This window comes from Myxine glutinosa, chromosome 1 (genome assembly GCF_964187855.1).
Source record: "Myxine glutinosa chromosome 1, kmMyxGlut1.1, whole genome shotgun sequence".
In the NCBI taxonomy this organism is placed as follows: Eukaryota; Metazoa; Chordata; class Myxini; order Myxiniformes; family Myxinidae; genus Myxine; species Myxine glutinosa.
In genome coordinates, this window is record NC_136261.1 from 81932854 (window position 1) to 81957750 (window position 24897).

At 43.0% G+C, this 24897-nt stretch overlaps 1 protein-coding gene across 1 annotated transcript; it reads left to right on the forward strand.

The window, feature by feature from the left end:
- Positions 1–3617: 3617 nt before the first annotated feature.
- Positions 3618–10831, forward strand: LOC144890689 (THAP domain-containing protein 1-like). Its single transcript, XM_078772123.1, has 4 exons — positions 3618–3858; positions 4564–4759; positions 5096–5482; positions 10775–10831. The coding sequence occupies exons 1-4, from the start codon at positions 3791–3793 to the stop codon at positions 10829–10831; spliced, it is 708 nt and encodes a 235-aa protein (XP_078628249.1). The 5' UTR covers positions 3618–3790.
- Positions 10832–24897: the final 14066 nt, after the last annotated feature.

The following is a 24897-nucleotide window of genomic DNA, read 5'->3' on the forward strand; positions in this document are numbered from 1 at the left end:
TCATAGATTTCCCCCTGGTTGATAGTTATATCTTTATTATGTGTATTAGGGTAAGGCCTTGTCTCCCATTAAGATGACACTCCATTGCACCAAGTGAAATAGAGTAGATTCCTTTCACTTTCCCCTTTCATCATTGCCAAGCCTCGATGGCCAATTACATCCCCTCCAAAACCACCATTGAACATGTGCTCGGGTCGGGGAAGAAAGGCGTGCCCGCCCATCATCATCAAGGGCGGAGCTAGAGGGCCGTGCCGACCAATCAGGGCCGAGGTGAGCACACCGATGGGCGTGTCCTAAAGGCCGGCGGCTTGATCGCCGGAGGCGCTATAAAAAGCGCGCGCGCAAGGTCCTAAGAGAGAAGAGATCATCCAGCAGCGATTCTTGTCCAAAAGAGATCATCCAAAAAGATCATCCAGAGAGATCATCCAGAGAGATCATCCAGGAGAGATCGTCCAGGGAAGCACAAAGCCTGCTATTCGTCGCCTTGCTCGCCAAAGTTGGACCAAGCAAGAGAGTTGGGCAAGAAGCAAGCACGTTGTTCAGTTGTGTGGTTGGACCAGACGAGTCCTGGCAAAGCACGCGACGTCCCCAGAGCAGCCGCAGCCACAGCAGCAACGACAGCAGCGTGGGGCCTTGACGGCAGTTCCGGAGCAGGGCCGCGAAGGAACGGCGGCTGCCAAACGCGCCGATCGTGCGGCAGCATCCTTGGACCTTCCTTTCCCTCCAGCCATCCACCTCCTGCCTCTCCATCCTTCTTGTGTACGTGAGTTTGTTTTGTTTGTTCTGTCCTTGGGTTAATTAAGTTGTATAAGCTAGCGTTGCACTGTGTCTAATATCTTCTGTAAATTATTTTCTTATCTTTCCTTCTTCCTTGGTTATTTTGAGCCTGTAAATAGCAAATAAATTATATTCGTATTTCCAACCTTTTTGTCTGCTTCTTCTTCACATCCGTGTCGCCTTAGTCTTTTCCCTATTGAATATCTGTGGCGCGATCCGGCCAACGTTCGGGAATCGGGTTAGTCGGGGTAACTGTACGGCCGCGGGCCATCCGCTCGGCAAACACAACATCTTATCCGCGGTCCGTAACAATATATACAGTCTCGTGAAAAAGTAAGTACACCCCATGTAAAGTTTTGACTTTTTCAACATATTTCAACATACAGCTATTTGATCTTCATTTCAACAATATTGATGGATAAAGGTGATATAATGAAACAAATATCATGAAACATTTACATTTTGTAGTCGTGAGCTCCGTCAGATCAATATTTGCTTTCAGAAAAGTTGAACTCCACTTCAAATTTACATTCTATACCAAGCCGACGCGTGGTAAACAATTTGTAAATTCATAAAATACTCAAAGAGGGGAATACATTTCAAGTACAAAGGTAAATCTAATGCGAGGAAAACAAATTGATGATCTATGGTTTCCCTTTAAAAATGATGATGATAATATAATGATAAAAAGTAAACATTGAAGTTAGGAATAAAAACAGCATCAAAGAATAACATCTGAAGAAAAGAAAATCTGCAGCATAAATAGCACAGGACATATGGCAGAGAAAATTTGTAAGGCTGGGAACAGGCAGGTAGGTTCATCAAGCGAACCTTTGTAAATTCGGCTGCAGCTCTTCCTTTGTTGTAAAATGGGCCTCCAAGGATGAGTAATGATACAGAGAATGGTACTTGGATATCCCATGCAGATGGTGACTGGCTTATGCACAACCTGAGCTGAATCAAAGGGCCCATAAACCCTATAGTGCCCTGATGGGATTGGCAAATGTTAGAGCAAGAACATAAATGCAAAATTCTGAAAACAGCTCAACGAGATTCTCAAATCAGCAATGATATTGGTGATTCGTATGCAGCCTGTAGCTCGCGTGGCTGCATCACATTTGGGGGTGCAGCTGTTCTGCTGATGCAATGCCCCCCCACTACCAATCTGACATTGAGCAAATGCCTCACAGTTGAGGACACTATAAATGCAACTGACATTGAGGAATCAGCATTACAAAGGCTGCAAGCAGTCAAGGCTGAGTTGCAAACAGCTGTTGGTTGGACAGTATTATACATTAAAAAAAAAATTATACTGCACTCCTGACTTAACATGTAACAGGGAACAAGGACAGGGATGCATTTGGAAGCCTGAGACTGCCCCCCTCCCCCCATTAATGTATGTGATTGACATATCAGAAAGAAGGCTTCATGCTATCAGGATCACGGCTGTCACAATAGATTGGCACAAACTCCAGAAAGTATGGGAAAATTTGTGTGATCACAATACAAGGATTCAGAATTTTGCACATTATTGAGGGGTCTTAGGCTTCCAAATGCAGCCACATAATAATCAAGAGACAACGAGAAACTATACATATGTCAAGCTTCATCATATACAACAAACTTTTTACCCTCACTGACACCTTTGAATGATATTCATTCCACAACAAGCTGCAGATTCGTTTCAACAGCACTGCTTTGCTGCATGCATCGGTGCAACAGATGTGATATCATTCAACAAATGTGGAGTTATCAAACAAAATAACAAGACAAAAATTGTCAAACTACAAATTTCTCACCTCAACTGTCACTTTGAGTGTATTACTCATTTAAACTTTTTGATATGAATAAGCATTGTTGCAATGAATGCTGCATGACAAACCTCAACCAGAACGGCACTCAGTAGAAAGCATACCTCCGCCTGGTTGGCCATATCACTCAATGATGAAGAATCACTTTTAAAAATTCTACTAGCTGGATCCGGATCTTCACCAAAATTGAATCGATTATTCCATGTCACACACATAAACTGTCCAACAAGTTTCGTCCAAATCCATCCATAACTTTTTGAGATATCCCACTATGTACCGTTTTTGGCCATATCCCCCAATGGTGAAGAATCACTTAGAAAATTAATTAACTCTCATATCCGAATACATATTCAGATCTTCACCAAAATCTAATCGAATCGTCCTTGTCAGACACCCAACCTGTCCAGCAAGTTTCGTTCAAATCCGTCCACAACTTTTTGAGATATCCTGCTAGGTATTGTTTTTGGCCCTTTCTTCCAATGGTGAATTATAACTTAAAAAATTGTAGTAGCCGGATCCGAATGCGGGTCTTCACCAAAATCAAATCATTTCATCCTTGTCACATACGCTACATCTCTGCCAAATTTCGTCCGAATCCGTTTGCAAATTTTTGATATATTTTGTTCACAGACAAACGGACAAGGAGGTGAAAACATAACCTCCATCCACCTTCGGTGGAGGAGGTAACTATCGATGGTATTTATAGCCGGCGAAGCCGGTGTTGTCAATAAACGAGTACGTATTATGTTGAAAACCTGATTATGCCTTGGCTCGAGAATCCGAAGCGCAGTGGAGGCCGCCATCTTGCGGATGCGGAAGTATGCATAACAAATTTAAAACGTTCATTAGGAGTTTCTTTCACCCGTCGTCGTTTGATTCACAATCTTATGCACCTCCGATGTATTAATAAAATAATTTAAGACCAACATCGGCCCACACGGGCCTGGTTATCTTCAACAAAACGCGTCACCAAACACCGGACCCAATGAGAGTCGAGCATTTGCAAAAATATTTCTAAAATGAAATCACTCACTGGATGCACAGAACTCAAATAGACGTAGAAGAACTATGCAGGCCGCTGTGTGGCCCCTCCGCCGCAACGCGGCAGCCATTTTAGTTAGCGCAAGACACCTCCGCTTTCTGCGTACAGATAGGCCTATTGTTAACATGAGCAGTGTGAATGTTCAACAAATATCAGCAATATGCCTTCTTGTGCTGCAATAAACTGTACAAATCGACTTGTGAAAGGTTCTGGGAAAACATTCCACAGGTAAGTAATTTATTTTTCTTAATTATGAAGAGTTTACTCGCCAAACTCTAGTTAAACTTTCACGTTATGCACAGATGTAGTTTTTCGTTTATGTAGTCCCATCTGTTAGTTTGTGTGTGTGTGTGTGTTTGCGGATTTGTCAGTGCATTTTGACTTGAACCAAAGGCCGTGCCTTTGCTTGAACTTAAGGACTCTAGCTCTTAATCTCTTCTCTCCCAATTTTGTTGAGCCACACACAATTTTGGGCTGTTAGGAGATGCATAAACATGTTCAGTTATCAAGGATCTAGGTTAACATTTGTCGTCTAATTAGACTAATAGGGTTGTATTTTGTAATCGCTTTCTTTATCGTTAGTAATTGTTACTTTGTGGAAAATATTGGTGTGACGCGTGAGTAGTGAGTGCAATCTGTGCCCATTTGCCCTAGTTAATCATAATGTAGGGTGAGAGCCAAGATAACATTACGAGTTTAACTGATAAAAGAAATAAAGCTTGATAAAGTATTTCCCTTGCTGTGTGTACAATGTCGCCAAGCAAAAAATATTGGGGGCTAGAGTATGGTCTAGTGATTGAATTTTCGGACACTGTACCGTATATAGAGTGTAGAAAACATGTGGGGGGCAGGCGCGTAGGAAGCAGTTTTGGTTGGGGGGGGGGGCAAAGACCCAAGGGGGCTCACAAATTTTGTCTTTTCTTTTGAATATAGATTTCCCAAGGATGGTTCAACCCTTCAGAAAGAATGGCTCGTAAAGATGAGGAGGGACAAGTGGACACCCAGCAAGTATGCCAGCCTATGCTCGGATCATTTTGATGCTGAGTGCTTTGACCGTACTGGCCTGATAACCAGACTTCGCCAAGGTTCAATTCCAACCATTTTCAACTTCCCAAATCATCTCCAAAAGGTAAGTAAAATTCAGAATTCTTGCATTAGGCCGGTTTACTAACTAAAGAATAGAGGTCAAAATAAAATAAAATAAAATTTTCCTTCCAAACTTTCTGACAACCAAAAATATATATCATAATAAATGAATGAATGAAAAATACAAAATAAACATTTTTATCAATCTAAAGTTCCGATGAAGTTTAAGCTACCATTGAAATGCAGACAAATTGTCTGATCCATTCCAAAGGCAGTAACACATACATGTACTATACATATATAATTTGTGAATTTTGGGAAACTGAACTAGTCTAGTTATACATTTTCTTTTGTTTATTTTTATCTTTGTCACTTTTAGACTGTGAAACAGCGCAAACCACCTCGTCCAAGAACCAGCCAGAACGACTCTCCAACTTCGTCTTCAGAAACACCACAGTGCTTGGCGGGTTCATCCAGCAAGGCACTGCCTACATCTCCAATCAAGCAACATCATCATGACCACACTTACTTTGTTTCGGATAGTCCAAGGGGTGTGAAACGTAAGCTGGACAAAATGCAAGATATTGTCATCTCTCATCAAAAGCGACTCAAAAACACTCAACGTAAATCTCGTAGACTTCGGAAAAAAGTCGACACTCTAGAGACCGTGGTAAACACCCTGAAACAGAAAAATCTTATGTCGGAGCAAGGACTAGACATGCTTCAAGCATCCTGCAATGTCCCCGCAGAACTGATGAAGTGTTTGGTGAAGGCCAAAAGTAAAGATGGACCCACCAAGGAGAAGTACCCTCCCGTTCTTCGAGCCTTTGCCTTAACCCTAAATTTCTACTCGGCTGACTTTAGAAGACCAGATTTAAGTAGTGACATTTGTGCAGGTAGAGGGGACGTAGTTAGCTTAGCTGGTTGTTAATGACGAAGGGAGTGCTTAGTGTAAGGGAAGACGGGGAAGCACGAGTATTAGGGGAAGTAGACAGCTAGATGATGCTATGTGTGTGAGGATGGTATTGAGCAAATGAGGAATTGGTTGAGAAAGGTGTGTGAGGATGGTATTGAGCAAATGAGGAATTGGGTGTGATATTTGGTGTGTGAGAAAATTTCGTGTGGAATGCTTGGTGTGGAATAAAAGGTGTGGAATGCATGGTGCGAAGGAGTGAATGTGGAGAGATGGACCCCTTCATGAATACCCGGGGTGGGTAGTTTAAAGCCAGGTAGAGGGCTTAGGTAAATTGTTTGGATATTGACACCTGTGGTGCGGGAAGTAGCAAGAAGTGCTTGGTTGGGTGCAAGTGCACACCATTTATCATAGCATTTATCATATGTTTTTAATGCTTTTTCTACGGGAAATATATATATCTGTATTGTATTTTGACTGAATGGAAATATTGGAAAATACATTACTAAAAAACTAAGAAAAATATTCATGTTTGTTCTTGTGTTTTAACGTGCATATTAAATTGCATTCATCATTATAGATTCATAGAATAGATTTAAAGAATTAACAAATAGTAGAGAGAGGGAGAGAGCATATAGTAGAGAGAGAAAGAGAGAGAGAAAGAGAGAGTGAGTGTGTGTGGGGGGGGGGGGGGGGGGGGGGGGGAGGGAGGGGGAGGAAGGGAAGATGTAAAAACATGACCAGAAGGGGAAGATAGTAGAGTGAGAGAAGGGAACAGGAATGAGGGGAGGAGGGGGGGGGGGTAGTGGAGAGCGAAAAAAGTCAAGTTCTGTGATGGAGAAACTATCATACTGAGAATTGGCATGAGAAGGGAGTGGAAAGGGGGAGAGAGAGAGAGAGGGGGGGGGGGGTTGTGTGTTTGTTTTTAGAGCTGGAGAGACAATTATGTTGAGAACTGGAAAATAATAGAGGAAGAGAGGAGCAGGAAAGAGAAGGAGGGAGAGAGTGGTAAAAAGTACATGAGAAAGGAGCAATAGGCAGAAAGTGAAAGAGAGGGAGAGGGGGTACAAGAACCAGCAAATAGTAAGGAGTGAGAGATTAGCAGCTAGAGATGAAATGGAAAACTACCGGGGAATTCGGATAAACTATGTCAAGATGCCAGGAAAATGCTTCGACAGAGATTTAAATTATGAATAGAATTCATAAAATAGTGTTTAAAAGCAACACAACACCGTCCAATATAAAAATTCACGTCCACTCATCCACTTCCACTAGGCCTAGCTAGCGCACACGTTCGCCTATTCAGTTCTTGCGCTAACTAAAATGGCGGCGTGTGCGCGCGAGCGGGGCCACCGCTGTGTGTGTGTCGTGAACGGGCATAGTTCTTCTACGTCTATTTGAGTTCTGTGACTGGATGGAGTGCTGGAGACAGCCATCGACCGGATGCGGAAGTTTGCATAAAACAATTGCGAAAAAGTTCAATAGGAGTTTGTTTCACCCGTCGTTTTTTATTCATAATCTAATGAAACCTCTCATTAGTAATTAAAATACGTTAAGACCAACCTCGTTATCTTCAACGAAAATCGTCATCAAAGACCAGAACCAATGAGATTCAAGCATTTGAAAAAATATTATTACGCGTTTCGGAGGGTGAAAACGGCGTCAAATATTCTAAAATTGACGAAGAATTCTTTTTTAGAAATCTCGCGGCTGTATGGGATAGTTTTTCACGGCCAGAAATATGGTATAAGCGGTTTACATATTTAGTTTAGAAATACGGATAGTTTTTCACGGCCGGAAATATCCGAAGTTGAGATGGAATTCACCGAATTAATCACTGCAAGCTAACGTCTTCTGGTGGACGAAGCTGCCGTGCCCGGAGAGTCAGAGAACCAGCCCTGGTGCCTGACAGCGACTGAAGTTAGAAGACTACACACTTACTGTGAAAACGTATGTTAAGCCCAGTTAAAAATAGGCCTTAAGCTAGCACATCGTATAGTTACTTCCTTAAGCTTCTTGTGACATTTATTGTATTGTATGCAGGTATTGCCATCGGGGAGGACTGTCTGCTCTTCTCTTTTACCAAGTCTTACCAGGTACGGTACCTACTACACCTACCTACTACCAACTACCTACCTACCTACTACCAACTACCTAACCTACTGATGCCATGGTGATGGGTAAAATAGTGGCAAGAGGTATGCAGTTATTGGGGAGGACTGTCTGCTCTTCTCTTTTACCAAGTCTTACCATGTACGGTACCTACTACACCTACCTACTACCAACTACCTACTACCAACTACCTAACCTACTGATGCCATGGTGATGGGTAAAATAGTGGCAAGAGGTATGCAGGTATTGGGGAGGACTGTCTGCTGTTCTCTTTTACCAAGTCCTACCAGGTATGGTACCTACTACACCTACCTACTACCAACTACCTACCTACCTACTACCAACTACCTACCTACCTACTACCAACTACCTAACCTACTGATGCCATGGTGATGGGTAAAATAGTGGCAAGAGGTTTTGGCTTCGCCGGCTCATTGCGGCTTTGCAGTCGGTACTAGTAGAATACTTACCACACGCAGTCAACTTGGTGGGAGCCAACTGTTCTGTTTATCAGGCTTTTTTTCTTTGATACAATATGGCTGCCAGTCCACGTGACCGATGACATTATAGATTTACATTCTCGAATATAAGTGTTTAGAAGATCACGCTCAATAAATTTCAAACTGATCGGAAGAAGCGTTGTACAAGTTTGTTGAATGATGACGTCAAAATTAAGGCACCAATGACGTCATCGTTAACAATACTTATTCCAAATGGGGATGACTTGACAATGAACAAAGTTTCAATATTTTTCCATGAAGTGGTTTCGGAGATATCGAGGTGCAAATGTTTTTCCAATATGGCGCCCATACCACGTGACATGACGTCATAATTATCAACAAATAATCTCCAGGAGGAGGCGCTCCTATGGTGAAAACTTCGTGTCAATCAGACCAACATTTGCATAGAAAGAAAATTCATACTTATCGGATCAAGCATTGTATTTTTGGAATTACGATCTCATAATGAAGGTACTGATGACATCAACATTAGCATATCTTGTTCCCCATGGGGAGTACTTGACAACGCACCATGTTTCAATATTTTCATTGGAATGGTTTTGGAGATAGAGGTGCAACTTTTTTCAGTTTTTCCAAGATGGCACCTGTACCACGTGACCTATGCCGTCATAATTATGACTAAGAAATGTACAGGTCGAGGCGATCCTATGGTAAAAATTTCGTGTCAATCGGACCAAAAGTGGCTGAGAAAATGAATTTTTAAAATGTAGACACGCACATACGCCATACTACATACGTACGTACGTACGACCCCGATCGCTTAACCTTCCTGTTCTCTTTGCGAGCGCAGGGTAAAAAGACTACATATGTTAAAGATTAGCGGGTACCGGGTAACTATTTAAAGAGCAGTCTATTGGAAGAAGTTTCAAAAGGAGTATGCCACTTTGTATTGATTCCCTGGGAAAACCTGATGCTGTATATTAAAATGGGATTCAAAAGTGTTCTCGCACATACAGTAAGTGTCATTCGTAAGAGAAAATTACTTACGTATTTATTGTCTGCTCATATTTTTACAGTTAAAAAAAAATCGTCATTTACTCAGAAAAGTTGTCTATCAACAATGGATGGAGGTCCTTAATGCCAAACAGGAAATTAGAGCTGTCTCCCTCGACATATCACGTGCCTTCGATGCGGTCTGGCACCCCGCTCTGCTCACCAAACTCTCCTCCTTTGGTATCCATGGAAATCTCCACGCATGGCTTGCGGACTTCCTCTCTGGTCGTAGTCAACGTGTGGCCCTGAATGGGTTCCTCTCATCTCCCCTTCCTGTTCGGGCTGGAGTTCCCCAAAGCAGTGTTCTGGGCCCTGTGTTTTTTTTGGTCTTCATCAATGATCTCTCCGACTCTCTGGAAAATCCTCTCTATCTCTGCTGATGACTCCACTCTCTGCCGCTCCATTCCTCATCCCTCAGATCGGCAGTCTGCGGCCTTCTCACTCTCTGCAGACCTGGACAAAATCACAGACTGGTCAAACAAGTGGAACATGTCTTTCAATTCTGACAAATCTCACACTCGTACGATGTCTCTCCGAAAAGATCGTCTGGAAAACCCTCCTATCAACTTTCTGAACAATCCTCTCCAAGAAGATCTGTCACTCAAGCTTTTGGGTCGCACTATCTGCCATGATCTTTCCTGGAAAAACCACATTTCCAAGCTGGCCTCCAAAGCCAGTCGCCGACTGGGCATCCTCCGTCGTGCAAAGTCCTTCCTTGGCACACCTGAGCTCCTCACCACATACAAGGCTTTCATCCGCAGCTCAATGGAATACTGTTCCCCCCTCTGGGCTGGTGCTCCTGCCTCACACCTAGCTCGTCTTCACGATGTTGAAACCAAAGCTTTCAGAATCATTGGAATCTCCCGCGATGAAGCTATCTCCGAGGGCCTTTCACTTACTCACCGCAGGCAGGATGGTGGTCTTTCTGTATTCTACCCACTCCTCTCCGGCCTTGCTCCCCCAGATCTCTCTGTGCTCTGTCCCCCAAATATTCCTACAGGTCGCACAAGATCCGCCAGCAACCCTCTCATGGTTAAACTGCCGAAATCAAGACTCGAGCTATTCACCTTCACTCTTTCATTCCTCTTTTCTCCCGCCTCTGGAACAAACACCCTCACTCTCTTCATAGTCCTGTGGCTGAGGGGGTTCTGTGTGCAAAAAAGGGCCCCTAAGTTACCCACCTAATTTGGTGAAAGAACCATGTGGGACATCATATTAGCGAGGGTAGACTGTCTGAAACACTTGAACTTGCACCCGTGCTTGATTGTTTGTTTTTGTTTGAAACATGTTAAAAAAACATGGTTAAAAAACATGGTCATGTGCCTCTTATGGTTAACCTGCCAAAATCAAGACTCTCTATTCAGCTTCACTCTTTCATTCTTTTCTCCTGCCTCTGGAACAAACTCCCTCACTTTCTTCAATCCCACTCCTCCATCCTGGTCTTTAAAAAACAGCTGTTCACCACCATCTCTTATCTCATATGTTTTATGTGTCAGTTTGTCTTTTTGTGATCATTTAGCCTTATCTTAAGGCTTATCCTTATCTTGCCTTAAAGCCTTATCTTTGGGCTTCTTGAAAAGCGCTATACAATATAAATGAATTATTATTATTATTATTATTGTTAGCTCTGACACGACCCTCGATCTTGTACACAAAAAAGAAAAAGAAAAAAAGAAAAAAAGTTTTTGAGTACATTGCTCCAAAACGTTTTTGAAGGCCCTTCCTTAGTCACAGTATACTCTATGTTCAGTGAAAATGTGGTTGACATTTGCATTAAGGTCGGTGGCCTCTATCACATTGAAGACAGGTTTATGGCATCTCTGAATTTTACCACCTCTCCACTGGTTTAGCTCGCTCTGCTCTATCAGCCCGATGACTGGCAATGGCTCCTTTGGGACACATGTTCTTCCAGTAACCCCCTCCTGGTTAAACTCCCAAAAATCCAGGCTGACTGCACACCTCCAACTCTTTTTGCTCTTCCCTTCTCCTGTATGTGCAACCACCTTCCAGAGACAGTCCAATCCTACTCTTACCTATGGGGGCTTCAAAAAAGCTATGTACAACCATCTCATGTCATTTACCATCCACACCCACAATCTTTGGTACACATATTGTCACCAATGAATCCAAATTATTTTACTTCTACGTTAAATTGCGTTTCTTTTCTTTCTCTTTCTCTTTCTCTTTCTCTCTCTCTCTCTCTCTCTCTCTCTCTCTCCCTCTCTCTCTCTCACACTATCCTCTCTCTCCTCTCCTCCCTCAGCATAGCTGCTACTCACGTGTACGCACGCTTACGGAGCACCACAGCATTGCGTCCCTTGCGGTACGTATTTGAGTTTACCTTCCTACATTTTCTGACTACTTTCCTGTTTCCTCATCTGCCTTCCTTTATTCTCCTGATATACTTACTCCATTCCATATTTTGTCTGACTGAAAGAGAGTGAGAGAAGCTGACCTTTGAAGCTCTTCTATATATCTTATGTCTACATATATAAAAGAAAGTTTTTGTTTGTTTGTTTGTCCGCGCAAGCTAATCTCTTGAACGGTGAAAGATAGGAAGAAACCTCCAATACCAAAAATGTCGGGACGGGCCCCGGGAATGTTTTAGGCTAGGTGGCGAGGCCGGTCGAGGCTGCATCAGCCGAGCTGGGCCCATTTCACAATTAAAAGCTGAACTGAATTATAGTAGTCAATCTTCTACGGGCGCGCGTAAAAGCTGAATTATAGTAGTAAATTCATTCAAAAAGAAACCGGGCAATGCCGGGTGCTTTCGGCTAGTCGAGTATAAAAGAAAGTTTTTGTTTGTTTGTTTGTTTGTTTGTTTGTTTGTACGCACTAATCTCCTGAACGGTGAAAGATAGGAGGAAACATCTAATACAAAAAAATGTCTTGATGGGCCCCGGGAAGGTTTTAGGCTATGTGGTGAGGCCGGTTGAGGCCGCTTCGGCTGAGCTGGGCCCATTTCACAATTAATAGCTGAGCTGAATTATAGTAGTCAATCGTCTACGGCCTCGAGTAAAAGCTGAATTATAGTAGTAAATTAATGCAAAAAAACTTAAAATGTTGGGACAGGCCCCGGGAAGGTTATAGGCTAGGTGGCGAGGCCAGTCGAGGCCGCTTCGGCCGAGCTGGGCCCATTTCACAATTAAAAGCTTTGCTGAATTATCGTAGTCAATCTTCTACGGCCGCGAGGTAAAAGCTGAATTATAGCAGTAAATTCATTCAAAAAGAATGAATTTCTTTCTGCTGATGCAGCCTCGACCGGCCTCGCCACCTAGCCTAAAACATTCCCGGGGCCCGTCCCGACATTTCGCAATCAGTAAATTCATTCAAAAAGAAACAAAAATGTCGGGAAGGGCCCCGGGAAGGTTATAGGCTAGGTGGCGCGGCCGGTCGAGGCCGCATCGGCCGGGCTGGGCCCATTTTGCAATTAAAAGCTGAGCTGAATTATGGTAGTCAATCTTCTACGGCCACGAGTAAAAGCTGAATTATAGTGGTAAATTCATTCAAAAAGAACACGGCAACGCCTGGTGCTTTCGGCTTGTCTATATATATAAAAGAAAGCTTTTGTTTGTTTGTTTGTTTGTCTGCACAAACTAATCTCTTGAACGGTGAAAGACAGGAAGAAACTTCCAATACAAAAAATGTCGGGACGGGCCCCGGGAAGGTTATAGGCTCGGTGGCGAGGCCGGTCGAGGCCACATCAGACGGGCTGGGCCCATTTCGCAATTAAAAGCTGAGCTGAATTATAGTAGTCAATCTTCTACGGCCGTGAGTAAAAGCTGAATTATAGTGGTAAATTCATTCAAAAAGAACACGGGCAACGCCTGGTGCTTTCGGCTAGTCTATATATATATAAAAGAAAGTTTTGGTTTGTTTGTTTGTCTGCACAAACTAATCTCTTGAAAAGTGAAAGACAGGAAGAATCTTCCAATACAAAAAATGTTGGGACGGGCCCCGGGAAGGTTTTAGGCTAGGTGGCGAGCCCGGTCGAGGCCGCATTGGCCGGGCTGGGCCCATTTCGCAATTAAAAGCTAAGCTGAATTATAGTCTTCTTCTCAGCTTCTTCTTCTAATTACAGTCTTCAATCTTCTAAGGCTGTAAAAGCTGAATTATAGTAGTAAATTCATTCAAAAAGAACTAAAAATGTCGGGACAGGCCCCCGGGAAGGTTATAGGCTAGGTGACGAGGTCTGTCGAGGCCGCTTCGGCCTGGCTGGGTCCATTTCGCAATTAAAAGCTGAGCTGAATTATGGTAGTCAATCTTATACGGCCACGAGTAAAAGCTGAATTATAGTAGTAAATTCAATCAAAAAGAACACGGGCAACACCGGGTGCTTTCGGCTAGTTTATTATTTTAAAAAAGTAAGTAAACCACGCAAATTCTACATGTGAAAATATAACCAAAATACACTATTGTATACATACAGTATGAACACGAATATCTCCCACATGTGCAACCCATACACATCAAACAAAATAACTTTTACCTGAAAATGTATACTCTATTTCCAATGCATTTACACAAAACACTGTCAGTGCTCCCATAAATCTTCAAACATATGAAGACTACCCATGTCCACATGATATGCATGTTCTAATTTTACATGTGCAGAAACAATCCCTTTGAAACTAAGAAGTGCATTTTCATTTCTGCCACTCACTAATCTGGCTGTTCTGTTTTTCTAAATTGCAAGCTTAGCAATACAATGTAAACTACAGCAATGCGACAATGTCACCAATATGTCTCCGCATAGTCCCTGCCCATGACAACGAGTAGACTCCCCTCGTTAACTCATAAAAATAAACACGTATGTTTTAAATCCCTTCAGCTGTTCTCAAGTATCACATTTTTACCATACATGACAGGTTTAACATCGATTGGTGAAGCGGTTTTGGAGAAGGTTTTTTTTTTTTAATATTGGCTTTCAGGCTAATATGGCTGCCAAACCACATGACCGTATCATCATTTTCAAACTATATGCAGCAATGATATTAGATGACATTTGTAAAGTTTCGCATTGTTAGGTTAAGCCGTTTTTGAGATGTAATTATTTAATATTTTCCTTCAATCCAATGTGGCTGCCACACCATGTGACCGATGACGTTTTAGTGATCAACCTTTAGCCGACATGCCTAGTCGACACATGTAAAGTTTACAGTCAATTGCTTCACTGGTTTGGGAGAAGATGTTTTTTCAGGTTTTAGGTTAAATCCAATATGGCTGCCAAACCCTGTGACCGATGATGTCATAAATTTATTATTTCAATGCAAATGGGTCATTGATCATATGCATTCAATTTCAGATTTTTAGGATAAGGCATTCGATTATACATTTATGGTTGGTATACCACTTCACGGATGATGTCATTGTCATGCTTTTGTTTCCCATTGGGAGTACAGGGTTTTTCAAAAAGAGTGATACAAGTTTAAACGTTTATTTACAAAGAAACAAAGACCTCAGGAATGTGAACCAAACATTTCTTGAAAGCTTATGACATGGTATTTTCGATCACTGATTTATATTGCACTTCGTCACTGCTCGAGTTAGTGAGAAGCCAAGGTCTGAAATTGGCATTTACGCAAAATCCTTGTAATTAACGTGCTCGACGTGTGCCCCTTCAGACAGGCATTTATCCTGACTCCAAAGTTCTGTCCAACTTTCCTGTAGGTCTCATGTGGCACTGCCTGGAGGTAGTCTGACACCTCTGCTTCAGATCATCCAGTCTGGCAGGGCGGTTGACATAGACAGAGTGGTACACAGGGCAACGAGGCGGTTTCTGAAGAGCTGCTGCAGGAAAGTGATGATGTCACCAGCTGTATGTGGGGGTGCACCATCCTGCATAAACCAGGTCATGCTGAGCTGGTTTGGGGTGACGTTTTGGGCGAGATCATTATGGAACTTCTGGAGCACGGCCTGGTAGCGTTCACCGTTGATCGTCACCGTCCTGCTGTTGTCTTTCTCAAACCAGTAAGGCCATAGCATTCCCCATCAGGCGCAGAAGCAGGTGTCCTTAGGCCCTTTCAGGTACCCCTCAGTGATCTCCTCAGGTGGTTCTGCCCCCGATAAAATGTTGTTGTGGTTGTTGATTTAGTATCATACCACAGAGCCACCACTTTTGTCTTCTGCTCCACTGTCAATGGCATAGTTGAGCTCCGGAGCTAGAAATCCCAGGGAACAAATCACACGATAACACTACCAAAGCCTGAAAAGGAAGGCAGTGTAGGTCAAAAAAACAAAGAAATGGCAGGAAGTCAAAGTTGTATCAATCTTTTTGAAACACCCTGTACTTGACAATATGCCAAGTTTCAATTTTTTTCCATTCAGTGGTTTCCGAGAAATATTTTTAAAATTATTTATGTTTACTCCAAGATGGCGCGTGACCTATGATGTCACAATTATCATATAAACATTCTACATGGGTGTCGCTCCTGCCTCGAAAGTTTCGTCTCAATCGGGCATGTGGTTGCTGAGAAAAACGAGGTTTAGCCCATACAGATGGATTGGCAGACGTATGGACGGACGGACATATGGACGGATGGACAACCCGAAAACATAATGCCTACGGCCACCTTCGGGGGTGGAAACATAAAAATCAGAAACAAACTCACCTATTTTTTTCTTTAATCAGTAATGTATGTAATCCCATAAACAAAAACTGGAAAAGAAAAACAAATTTTCATTTCCAAAAAATGTCTAAGGAACAGAAAAAGAGATTACAATCTCTTGCAGTCAATAAAAGCATGATACAGGTTTTCGATTGTGTTACGAAAAGGACATATACTAGGCACAGAAGAGTTAAACTTCTGGAGTAATGACTGTGAAGGCAAGGTCTGATGAGCTAGTGTGCAATTGAGATATCCTGTACGACCAACAGTGAGTTACACATTACATTCAAATTGGAATGAGGAAGGCTCTTGCAGGAAAAGTCTCTCTCCATCAGTTTCTTGAAGGTTATGTATAACCAGGAAAACACGCTTCTCACCAAGTCCTATAAATTGCCCTTTTCCTGTGACGAGGAACATGCTGGACTCGTCACTTCAAAAACACACCAGGTTGTTTTTGAGAAGTAATTGAAAATTCAGGAAAGGATAAGCAAAAATCTGCATCCTCATTTACCCCACTGCAGCCAATATTTAGTCATAAAAAAATAATCCGAATTACTATCCCCATGAGGCCATGACATTGCGCACTGTTCTGCTTCAACGAAAAACAATTTTTGAGGAAATAGTGCTGGCAGGTTATCATCGCTGCAAGGAAGGCTCCATTAGAGCTCAGACTCTGTTTATTCTAACATTCCAAAAATATTGCATTAATGACATGCTGGTAGAGATTCCAGAGAATAGTGTATTTTGGAAGAGAGGCTCATGCACAAATTTATTAGCATCATAAGAAACCTCTAAACTAAATGATGCACTCCTCAGACTTGCCAATCATAAAGAAGACTGAAAAAACTCAGGGAGCTGAGTTCTATTGACCTACTTCAAGTACATAACTATGAGTTCCCAGTCATAGGCATTCTATCTGCTTGCCTAAGCAAGGCATTAGTGAAAGGACACTGGAGCACAACTTTAATATACAACGAGAACGGCACTCAGTAGAGAGCATACCTCCGCCTGGTTGGCCATATCACTCAATAGTGAAGAATCATTTAACCAATTCTACCAGCTGGATCCGGATCCTGGTCTTCACCAAAATTGAATCGATTCTTCCTTGTCAAACACACAACCTGTCAAACAAGTTTTGCCCAAATCCATCCATACCTTTTTGAGATATCCTGTTATCTATTGTTTTTGGCTACATTGTTACGTTTGTAGGGGGTAGGCAATACCTTAGTCCAGGTAGAATTGCATAAGTAGCAAATTTGTGCTCTGACTGTCATGAAGAAGAAGAAACCCCATGTAATAAGTAAGGATCCAGCAGACCGTATGTCATGGAAGAGCGTATCTTTGTTCCCATCATGAGGGGTTGGATATGTTAATTAGCTAGGGATTAATGGTAAAAGCCCTGTATGTAATGGCCTCTGTTATTTTTCCCCTGTTCATTATGACACATGCAGCACACACACCTAGCCATGAAATCACGCATTTATGACACCAAATAAAAACCAACCGGAAACAGGACATTGAGCATTACCGCGGATAACATCAACCTGGTGAGCACACAGGCACAAAAGGTCCGTGATGCCATGCCCCGAAGAGCAGTGATTGGTCTGGGATTGATTGGCATAAGGAATGGTAAGAAGGGACGATGGGATTGGTGGAGAATGCATGGATGACATCAGAGCATTGAGAATACTAGACTGCTCTGGCCGACATTTTCCACTCTTGAGCGAAGGACATTCCTTGAGACACCACAATTCTCTCTTCCCCTTGATTTCCTCACATGTTCTGGGTTGGGTTGCGAGCGGTCATTTCCCCAACATTTTGCGCTCTTGGCTTCATTCTCTCCTCTTGATTTCCGCTCTCCTCTTCTTCGTCCTCTCGAGTCCTGGCATTGAAGACGAACGGTTGTGTCCTGACATCGCTCCTCTTAGTCTTCTCGTGGCTGTCTCACATCATCTGGCTTTTGGGTTGGTGTTGGTGAACGAGATCGTAAGGACAAGAATGGCTGGAAGAGCAAGCTGTGCGCCAAGGCCTGTTAGCTTTGTGCATGAAGCCAGGAGTGAGTGGTGAGATAAGTGAGCCAAGTGCCACAAATCACACCTATTTATTTTCCAGTTATTTTTCCCATTGTTTGTATTTGAGGCTGTATGAGGGTGCTCCAGTTAGGACTTTATTTTATCGTGCATCATTTGGTTACTGGCATTTCTTCAATAAAGCCGGCATTTTTTTGGTACATTTTACTTCTGTGTGGTTTGAGTTAATTTATCCAGGTACGAAGAAGTCGGGTGGAAGCCATCCAGGTAAGTTCGTCATCCTCCTTTCCCTCGCGTGTAAAGAATACCGTCATTTTGGATTGAACACCTGGGAGTAAAGTTCGTTTGGTCATCCGTGTCATCCTGCGGTGTTCACTACAGGGTAGCCACATGACAATATCTCCCAATGGTGAAGAATCACTTAAAAATTCCAGTAATGTTTCCGGATCTGGATCTTCACGAAAATATAATCATTTCGTCATTGTCACATGCGCTACATCTCTGCCAAATTTCGTCCGAATCCGTCCACAACTTTTTTAGATATTTTGTTCACAAACGGACAGACAGACAGACAAACAGACAGACAGACAGGGGTGAAAAAATAACCTCCATCCACCTTTGGTTGCGCAGGTAATAAATTATGCCTTATTGTCATCTGTCGAAAGGTCAATATTTAGCTTAGGATGTGCACTAATCTTTGGCCACCTGTATGTCAGGGCCTGCGCAACATATCTGGCTTAAGCCAATAGTTACCCTCCCAATAAATAATTAATCAAAACCCTCTGAATGCTGATTACCAGAGCTCTATGAGACTACAGTGCAATAACATTATGCCATATACAGACTTGGCATTTAATATGGATTTTTTTTTTTCTTGACTTGGGTTTACTTTCTTAACTCAGTATATCAACCTGGTGAGTTTCTTTTACACTTTGGTGATTTATTTGTTAAAAGAACCATGTCACTGATTGTCTGTCACAGCAAGAAGTCAACAACAGGATTATATCATAGGTGGCGTGGCAAAATGTACGGACAGGTGCATTTGATGATTGGCTTCACAGTCGGGTATACAAGGGTTGTTGCGTTCTGTATTAGTGGAAAACAACCTGCACGTCTCCAAAAGTTATTGCCGCTTCCTCTGGAGATGGTCCGTCAACTCGACAATGCTGTTTGTCATGGAATGGTGGCTTTCCGAAATTACGGCATGAAACAGCGTGCTATTGCTCGGCAGTATGGCATCACTCAAGGTCAGGTGTCAAAGATCCTGAAACGAAATGCTCAGAGGGGTGTCCCTACTCCAATACCGAGGCCAGGACATCCCCGCAGAACCACAAGGAGGGATGATCGCCAGCTGCACCGGTTAGTCCGCAATGGCCGTACCAAGTCAGCTAATCGGCTTAGGGTTGAGTGGCAGCAACTGACAAATGTGCCTGTATCCAGAAGGCTAGTCAACCAACGACTGGTTCAAGCAGGTTATCGTGCCAGGCGTCCCCTGAGAAAGCCACGCCTGACCAGACACCACTGCCAGCGCCGATTGCAGTGGGCCAGAGAGCACCGTCAATGGCAGCCAGGACACTGGAATCACGTGATCTTCAGTGACGAGTCTAGATTTCTGGTCTATCATCAAGATGGCCGCGTCTGAGTGCGCAGACAAGTGCATGAAGCCTACAACAAAGATTGTATAGTGCCAAGAGTCCACGTTGGAGGTGGTGGGGTGACCGTTTGGGATGCTTTTCATGCAGGGGGCAAAACTGACCTGGTTGTTCTGAATGAAAACCTGAACCAGTTCAAGTTCAGGGCCATTCTGGAAGAAACATTGCTTCCATTTGCTCATGCAGCCTTTCGAGGAAACTTTTTCTTCCAAGATGACAATGCACGGCCTCATCGTGCTCGCATGATCCAACACTTTCTTGCTGACCGTGGTGTAGAGCATATGGAGTGGCCTGCTATGTCCCCGGATATGAATCCGAAAGAGAACTTGTGGGCAGAATTAATGCGTCAAATCGACCACTTGGACCAGCAGCCGACCTCTGTGCGTGAATTGCAGCAGGCTATTGTCACTGCATGGCAAGCGATTCCTGTCCAAACCTTGGCAAATCTCATGAACAGCATGCCTCAACATGTATGTGCTCTCCTGAATGCTCGTGGGGGTTACACGAAGGACTGAACTGTAATTTTACTGTCCGTAATCCCAGTCGTAATTTAACTTTTGTTTTTGTTTAAAAAAATTTTGGCTAATGTGCAAAATAAAGAGATACTTCTGGAAAACGTACAGAAGTTTAACACATTACTGTCAATGAATTGAGTTCGATATCAGTTTACATCACTTTCAAGGATCAATTTATTTGTTTCGAAATGTCAAATGTGGTTTTTGTTTCTTTTAAAGGTCACATTAACAAAATCTAGAATAATTTCAACATAATTCCAATGAACTTTTGGTTCGAAGACATCTTGAAAAGCAAGTTCACCCCCACAAAAAAAATATTCCACATTAAATGCCAAGTCTGTAGTTGGAACCAGTAGGTTGTTTATTATCATTACCCATGCCTTAAACAACAGGAAATGGAGTATTCCTTTTCACCTTGCCAGTTTTTGTTTAAAATTACCAAGGAAATAATCTCAATTTTGTTGTGCATTATTTGCACGTGTTGATCGGAAAAATCAGATGGGCTTATGCATGCTCTCCTATAGTAACGATGCGGGCATATTATATTGCCTCTGCATCGTAGTAATGTGCTAAAAAAATCCCGGAAATCTTTAAAAAATATATCAATTATCTTATTAAAATTCACCAAATGTCTGTCTGTTTTTTTAATTTTTTTAAATTTTTTTTGTATACTGAATCGAGGCTCGTGAAAGAGCTAACATTTACTTCACAAACAAATCAACCAGACAAACAAAATATATAAAAAGAGGGAGTGGAAAACAAGATGGGGAGAGAAGGGGAAGCACACAAACACAACATTTGAGAGCAGGGAGATGTGTGGAAGGGAGAGGGCTTGGGGGGAGGAGGCGTGGGAATAGGGGGGGGGGGGAGGGAGAAGTATAAAACACAAGGACACCAAGGACTTCCAGGACAGAAGTTGGTATTTCAAAAAAGTGGAATTGGGGTGAAATTAGCGGGGGTAGAAAAGATCAAGGTTTTGGATGGGGGAAGATAAGAGATGGTGGTGAACAGCTGTTTTAAAGACCTGGAGGGTGGAGTGGGATTGAAGAGAGTGAGGGAGTTTGTTCCAGAGGCGGGAGAAAAGAGGAATGAAGGAGTGAAGGTGAGCAGAGAGTCTTGATTTTGGCAGTTTGACCATAAGAGGGTTGCAGGCAGATCTTGTGCGACCTGTAGGAATATTTGCGGGACAGAGCCCAGAGAGAGCTGGGGGGGCAAGGCCAGAGAGGAGTCGGTAGAAGACGGAAAGCCCACCAACCTGCCTGCGGTGAGTGAGTGAGAGGCCCTTGGAGTTAGCTTAATCGCGGGAGATTCCACTGATTCTGAATGCTTTGGTTTCAACAGCGTGAAGACGAGCTAGTTGTGAGGCAGGAGCACCAGCCCAGAGGGGAGAGCAGTATTCCATTGAGCTGCGGATGAAAGCCTTGTATGTGGTGAGGAGCTCAGGTGTGCCAAGGAAGGACTTCGCATGACGGAGGATGCCCAGTCGGCGACTGGCTTTGGAGGCCAGATTTGAAATGTGGTTTTCCCAGGAAAGATCATGGCAGATAGTGAGACCCAAAAGCTTGAGTGACAGAACTTCTTGGAGAGGATTATTCAGAAAGTGGATGGGAGGGTTGTCCAGTTGGTCTTTTCGGAGAGATATCGTAAGAGTAAGAGATTTGTCAGGATTGAAAGACATGTCCACTTGTTTGCCCAGTCTGTGATTTTGTCCAGGTCTGCAGAGAGTGAGGAGGCTGCAGACTGCCGATGTGAGGGATGAAGAATGGAGTGACAGAGAGTAGAGTCATCAGCAAAGAGATACAGAGGATTTTCAAGAGAGTCAGAGAGATCATTGATGAAGACCAGAAAAAGCACAGGGCCCAGAACACTGCCTTGTGGAACTCCAGCCTGAACAGGAAGAGGAGATGAGAGAAACCCATTCAGGGCCACACGTTGACTACGACTAGAGAGAAAGTCCGCCAGCCATGCGTGGAGATTTCCATGGATACAAAAAGAGGAGAGTTTGGTGAGCAGAGCGGGGTGCCAGACCGTATCGAAGGCATGTGATATGTCAAGGGAGACTGCTCTAATTTCCTGTTTGGCATTGAGGACCTCCATCCATTGTTGAGAAAGCAGAAGCAGCATGTCCAGAGTAGAGTGTCCACGTCTGAAACCAAATTGATGATCAGAGATCAAGCCATTGGAGAAGAGGAAAGATTTCATATCTGAAGCAATGATGGATTCCATGACTTTGCTGATAATTGGGAGAAGGCTGATTGGTCTGTAGTTGCTGGGATCTGTTTTTGCACCTTTTTTGTGCAAAGCGGTGATGTTGGCAGATTTCCAAGCAGATGGAAGATGACCTTGAGCAAAAGAGAGGGTGAAGAGAACAGAAAGAGGGAGTGAAAGAGCGGAAGAACAGGATTTTAGGAGCCGTGGGCTGATGCCGTCAGGTCCAGTTGCAGAATCCGAGTCGAGGGTTGATAGAAACTTTTCCACCTTGTCAGGAGGAAAGGACACAGAGTCCAGGAGCAGCTGGGTACGACTGGGTACGGTGGGTACAGAGAGGGATGGGTTTGGGACACAAGATTTAGAGGCAAACACAGAGTTGAGGCATTCAGCTTTTTCACGTGCGGAGTCAGCCGTGTGGCCATTTGAGGTGAGGGATGGGATGGAGGGGGAACAAACACCAGAAACAGATTTGACCAGACGCCACCAGGATTTGGAAGAGGAAGACAGATAAGAGAGTTCGGTCCTGAGAACAGAGAGATATTGTTTCCTGGCTCTCCTGAGGGTGGACACACGACACAGACCTGAGGGTCTGTTCCCAGTTACCGCATAAACGGCTGAACCGATTGCAACGAAATTTTGGGTTGGTGTGATATGATTTAACGGATGTTTATCTAAATCGTTTAAAATCAAAAAGCCTTCAATTTCTGATATTTTGCCTTTTCATTTGGGCCTCCCAATTGAAGCCCCACCTGTAGGGCAGGTACCGTTGCTAGTAAAGTAAATACAGTAAAACCCCGACATTCACGACGGATACATTCTTGAATACTGCCGCAAATCGGCGAATGTCAGGGCATTGTTTCAATTGGGGGAAAAGGGGGTTAGGTTCACGGCAGTTCTTAATTCATTAGAGAAAATTTTCAAAGTTTAATAACATTAATGCACATAATTACAGTTTCATTGTCCTCAAGACACACATTCAATGCCTTCTCCATTTGTTCAATATGGATGTCCCTGACCTGCACCACGACTTTGGGACTTTGGCACCACACTGGGTACTGCGCTAGCCCCGACACTTTCACGAATCGCCTTCTTGTTTTCCTTTATGTATCGGGCAGTGGACTTGTTCATACCTTAATGTCTGTCCAACCATTGCTAGTCGATCAAACAGCTCCACTTTATAACTCAAGCTCACAACTATTTTTCTGCCTCTGGGGAGAAGACACATCTCCTGCACTTTGCTTATACTTAGGACCCACGATTGAATTGAAATAATAAAGCACAAAAGTTCATGGAATCACAGTGGGACATGGCCATGAGCGAGTTAGGCCCAGGACACGTTGTGCAGAAGGACCCAAGAATTGGATTGTGGGTAGATGGAGGAGGGGTGGCGACCAAACCGTTTTTGGAGAGCAAACTTAAGATGAGTGAGGTATGACTTTGTTCGTTTCAACCCAAGAGGAAAGTTGTTCATGATTCCAGTGATGACAGCTCACAATCGAGCGATGAAAACCTGGAGGTAGGCGCAAGAACTGAAAACACCGACTGGTGTACATGGGCAATGCGTCGTAATATCGAGCGGGGTGGAGTGTATCTGTTGCCATGCAGTTACTGCTGTGATTTCAATGAACCAATCTGATAATGAAAATGGTGTGGCAGAGGACAGAGTGTTCAAGATTGTTTGTCTGAATAAGGAAGTTCTTGTAACGGCTATATTTGCCTTACATGATGTGAGGACTCTTGGACCTCAGGAAACCCCCGATACCGAACAATTAAAGTGAGTCAAATGGACACTTGCTAAATGTTTTGGAGTATTTGACATGAATAAAGATTGATACCAGATGATTTGCCTCACAAGTCCCAACATGTATGTCTGAATGGACAAAGATTACTGTGAGTCACATTTGCTTGCTTTTCACCCTCATTGTGCATGTTTACAATATTAGCACAAGAAGTGGGTGTGGGGGTGATTTGTTTCTAAGTGCATTTTTTCTATGACATCAAAACAATAAATAAGACGGTTATCGAAAATGTAGGCTATAATCTGCTGTCAGATTATAAAGTGTGTATGTGAGAGAGAGAGAGAGAGAGAGAGGGAGAGAGAGAGAGAGAGAGAGGGAGAGAGAGAGAGAGAGAGAGAGAGAGAGAGAGAGAGAGACAGACAGACAGACAGACAGACAGACAGAGAGAGACTTTTGTGCCTTTTTATTATAAAAATACAAGCCATTTCACAAAGTGGTTGTAAGCAAAGCAACCAGTTTAAAGAAACATTTTGTAAGGATCATGAATTCACCAAAAGGAGCAAATGATATTTAAAGGAAACCAGCAAGTATAAAATTTTTACAAACCAAAGGTGAAGACACAAACAAAACCACAAACAATTTTTAAAGGAAATGCTCATGCAAGAGCGATGACCACATCAAGAGCAAATTAAACGTTTAATTAAATTAAGCGAAACATTGAGAGAGAGAGACTGACTGTTTCTTCCTTTTATTACAAGAGTACAAAAAATCAGTAATGTTCAGTCATAAAGAAACAAAACACAATAAAAATGGTCTCAAGGAAAAATTATTATCAAATCATCATCATCAAGTGTGCATATGACATCATTAAAAACCCACTTTTCTTT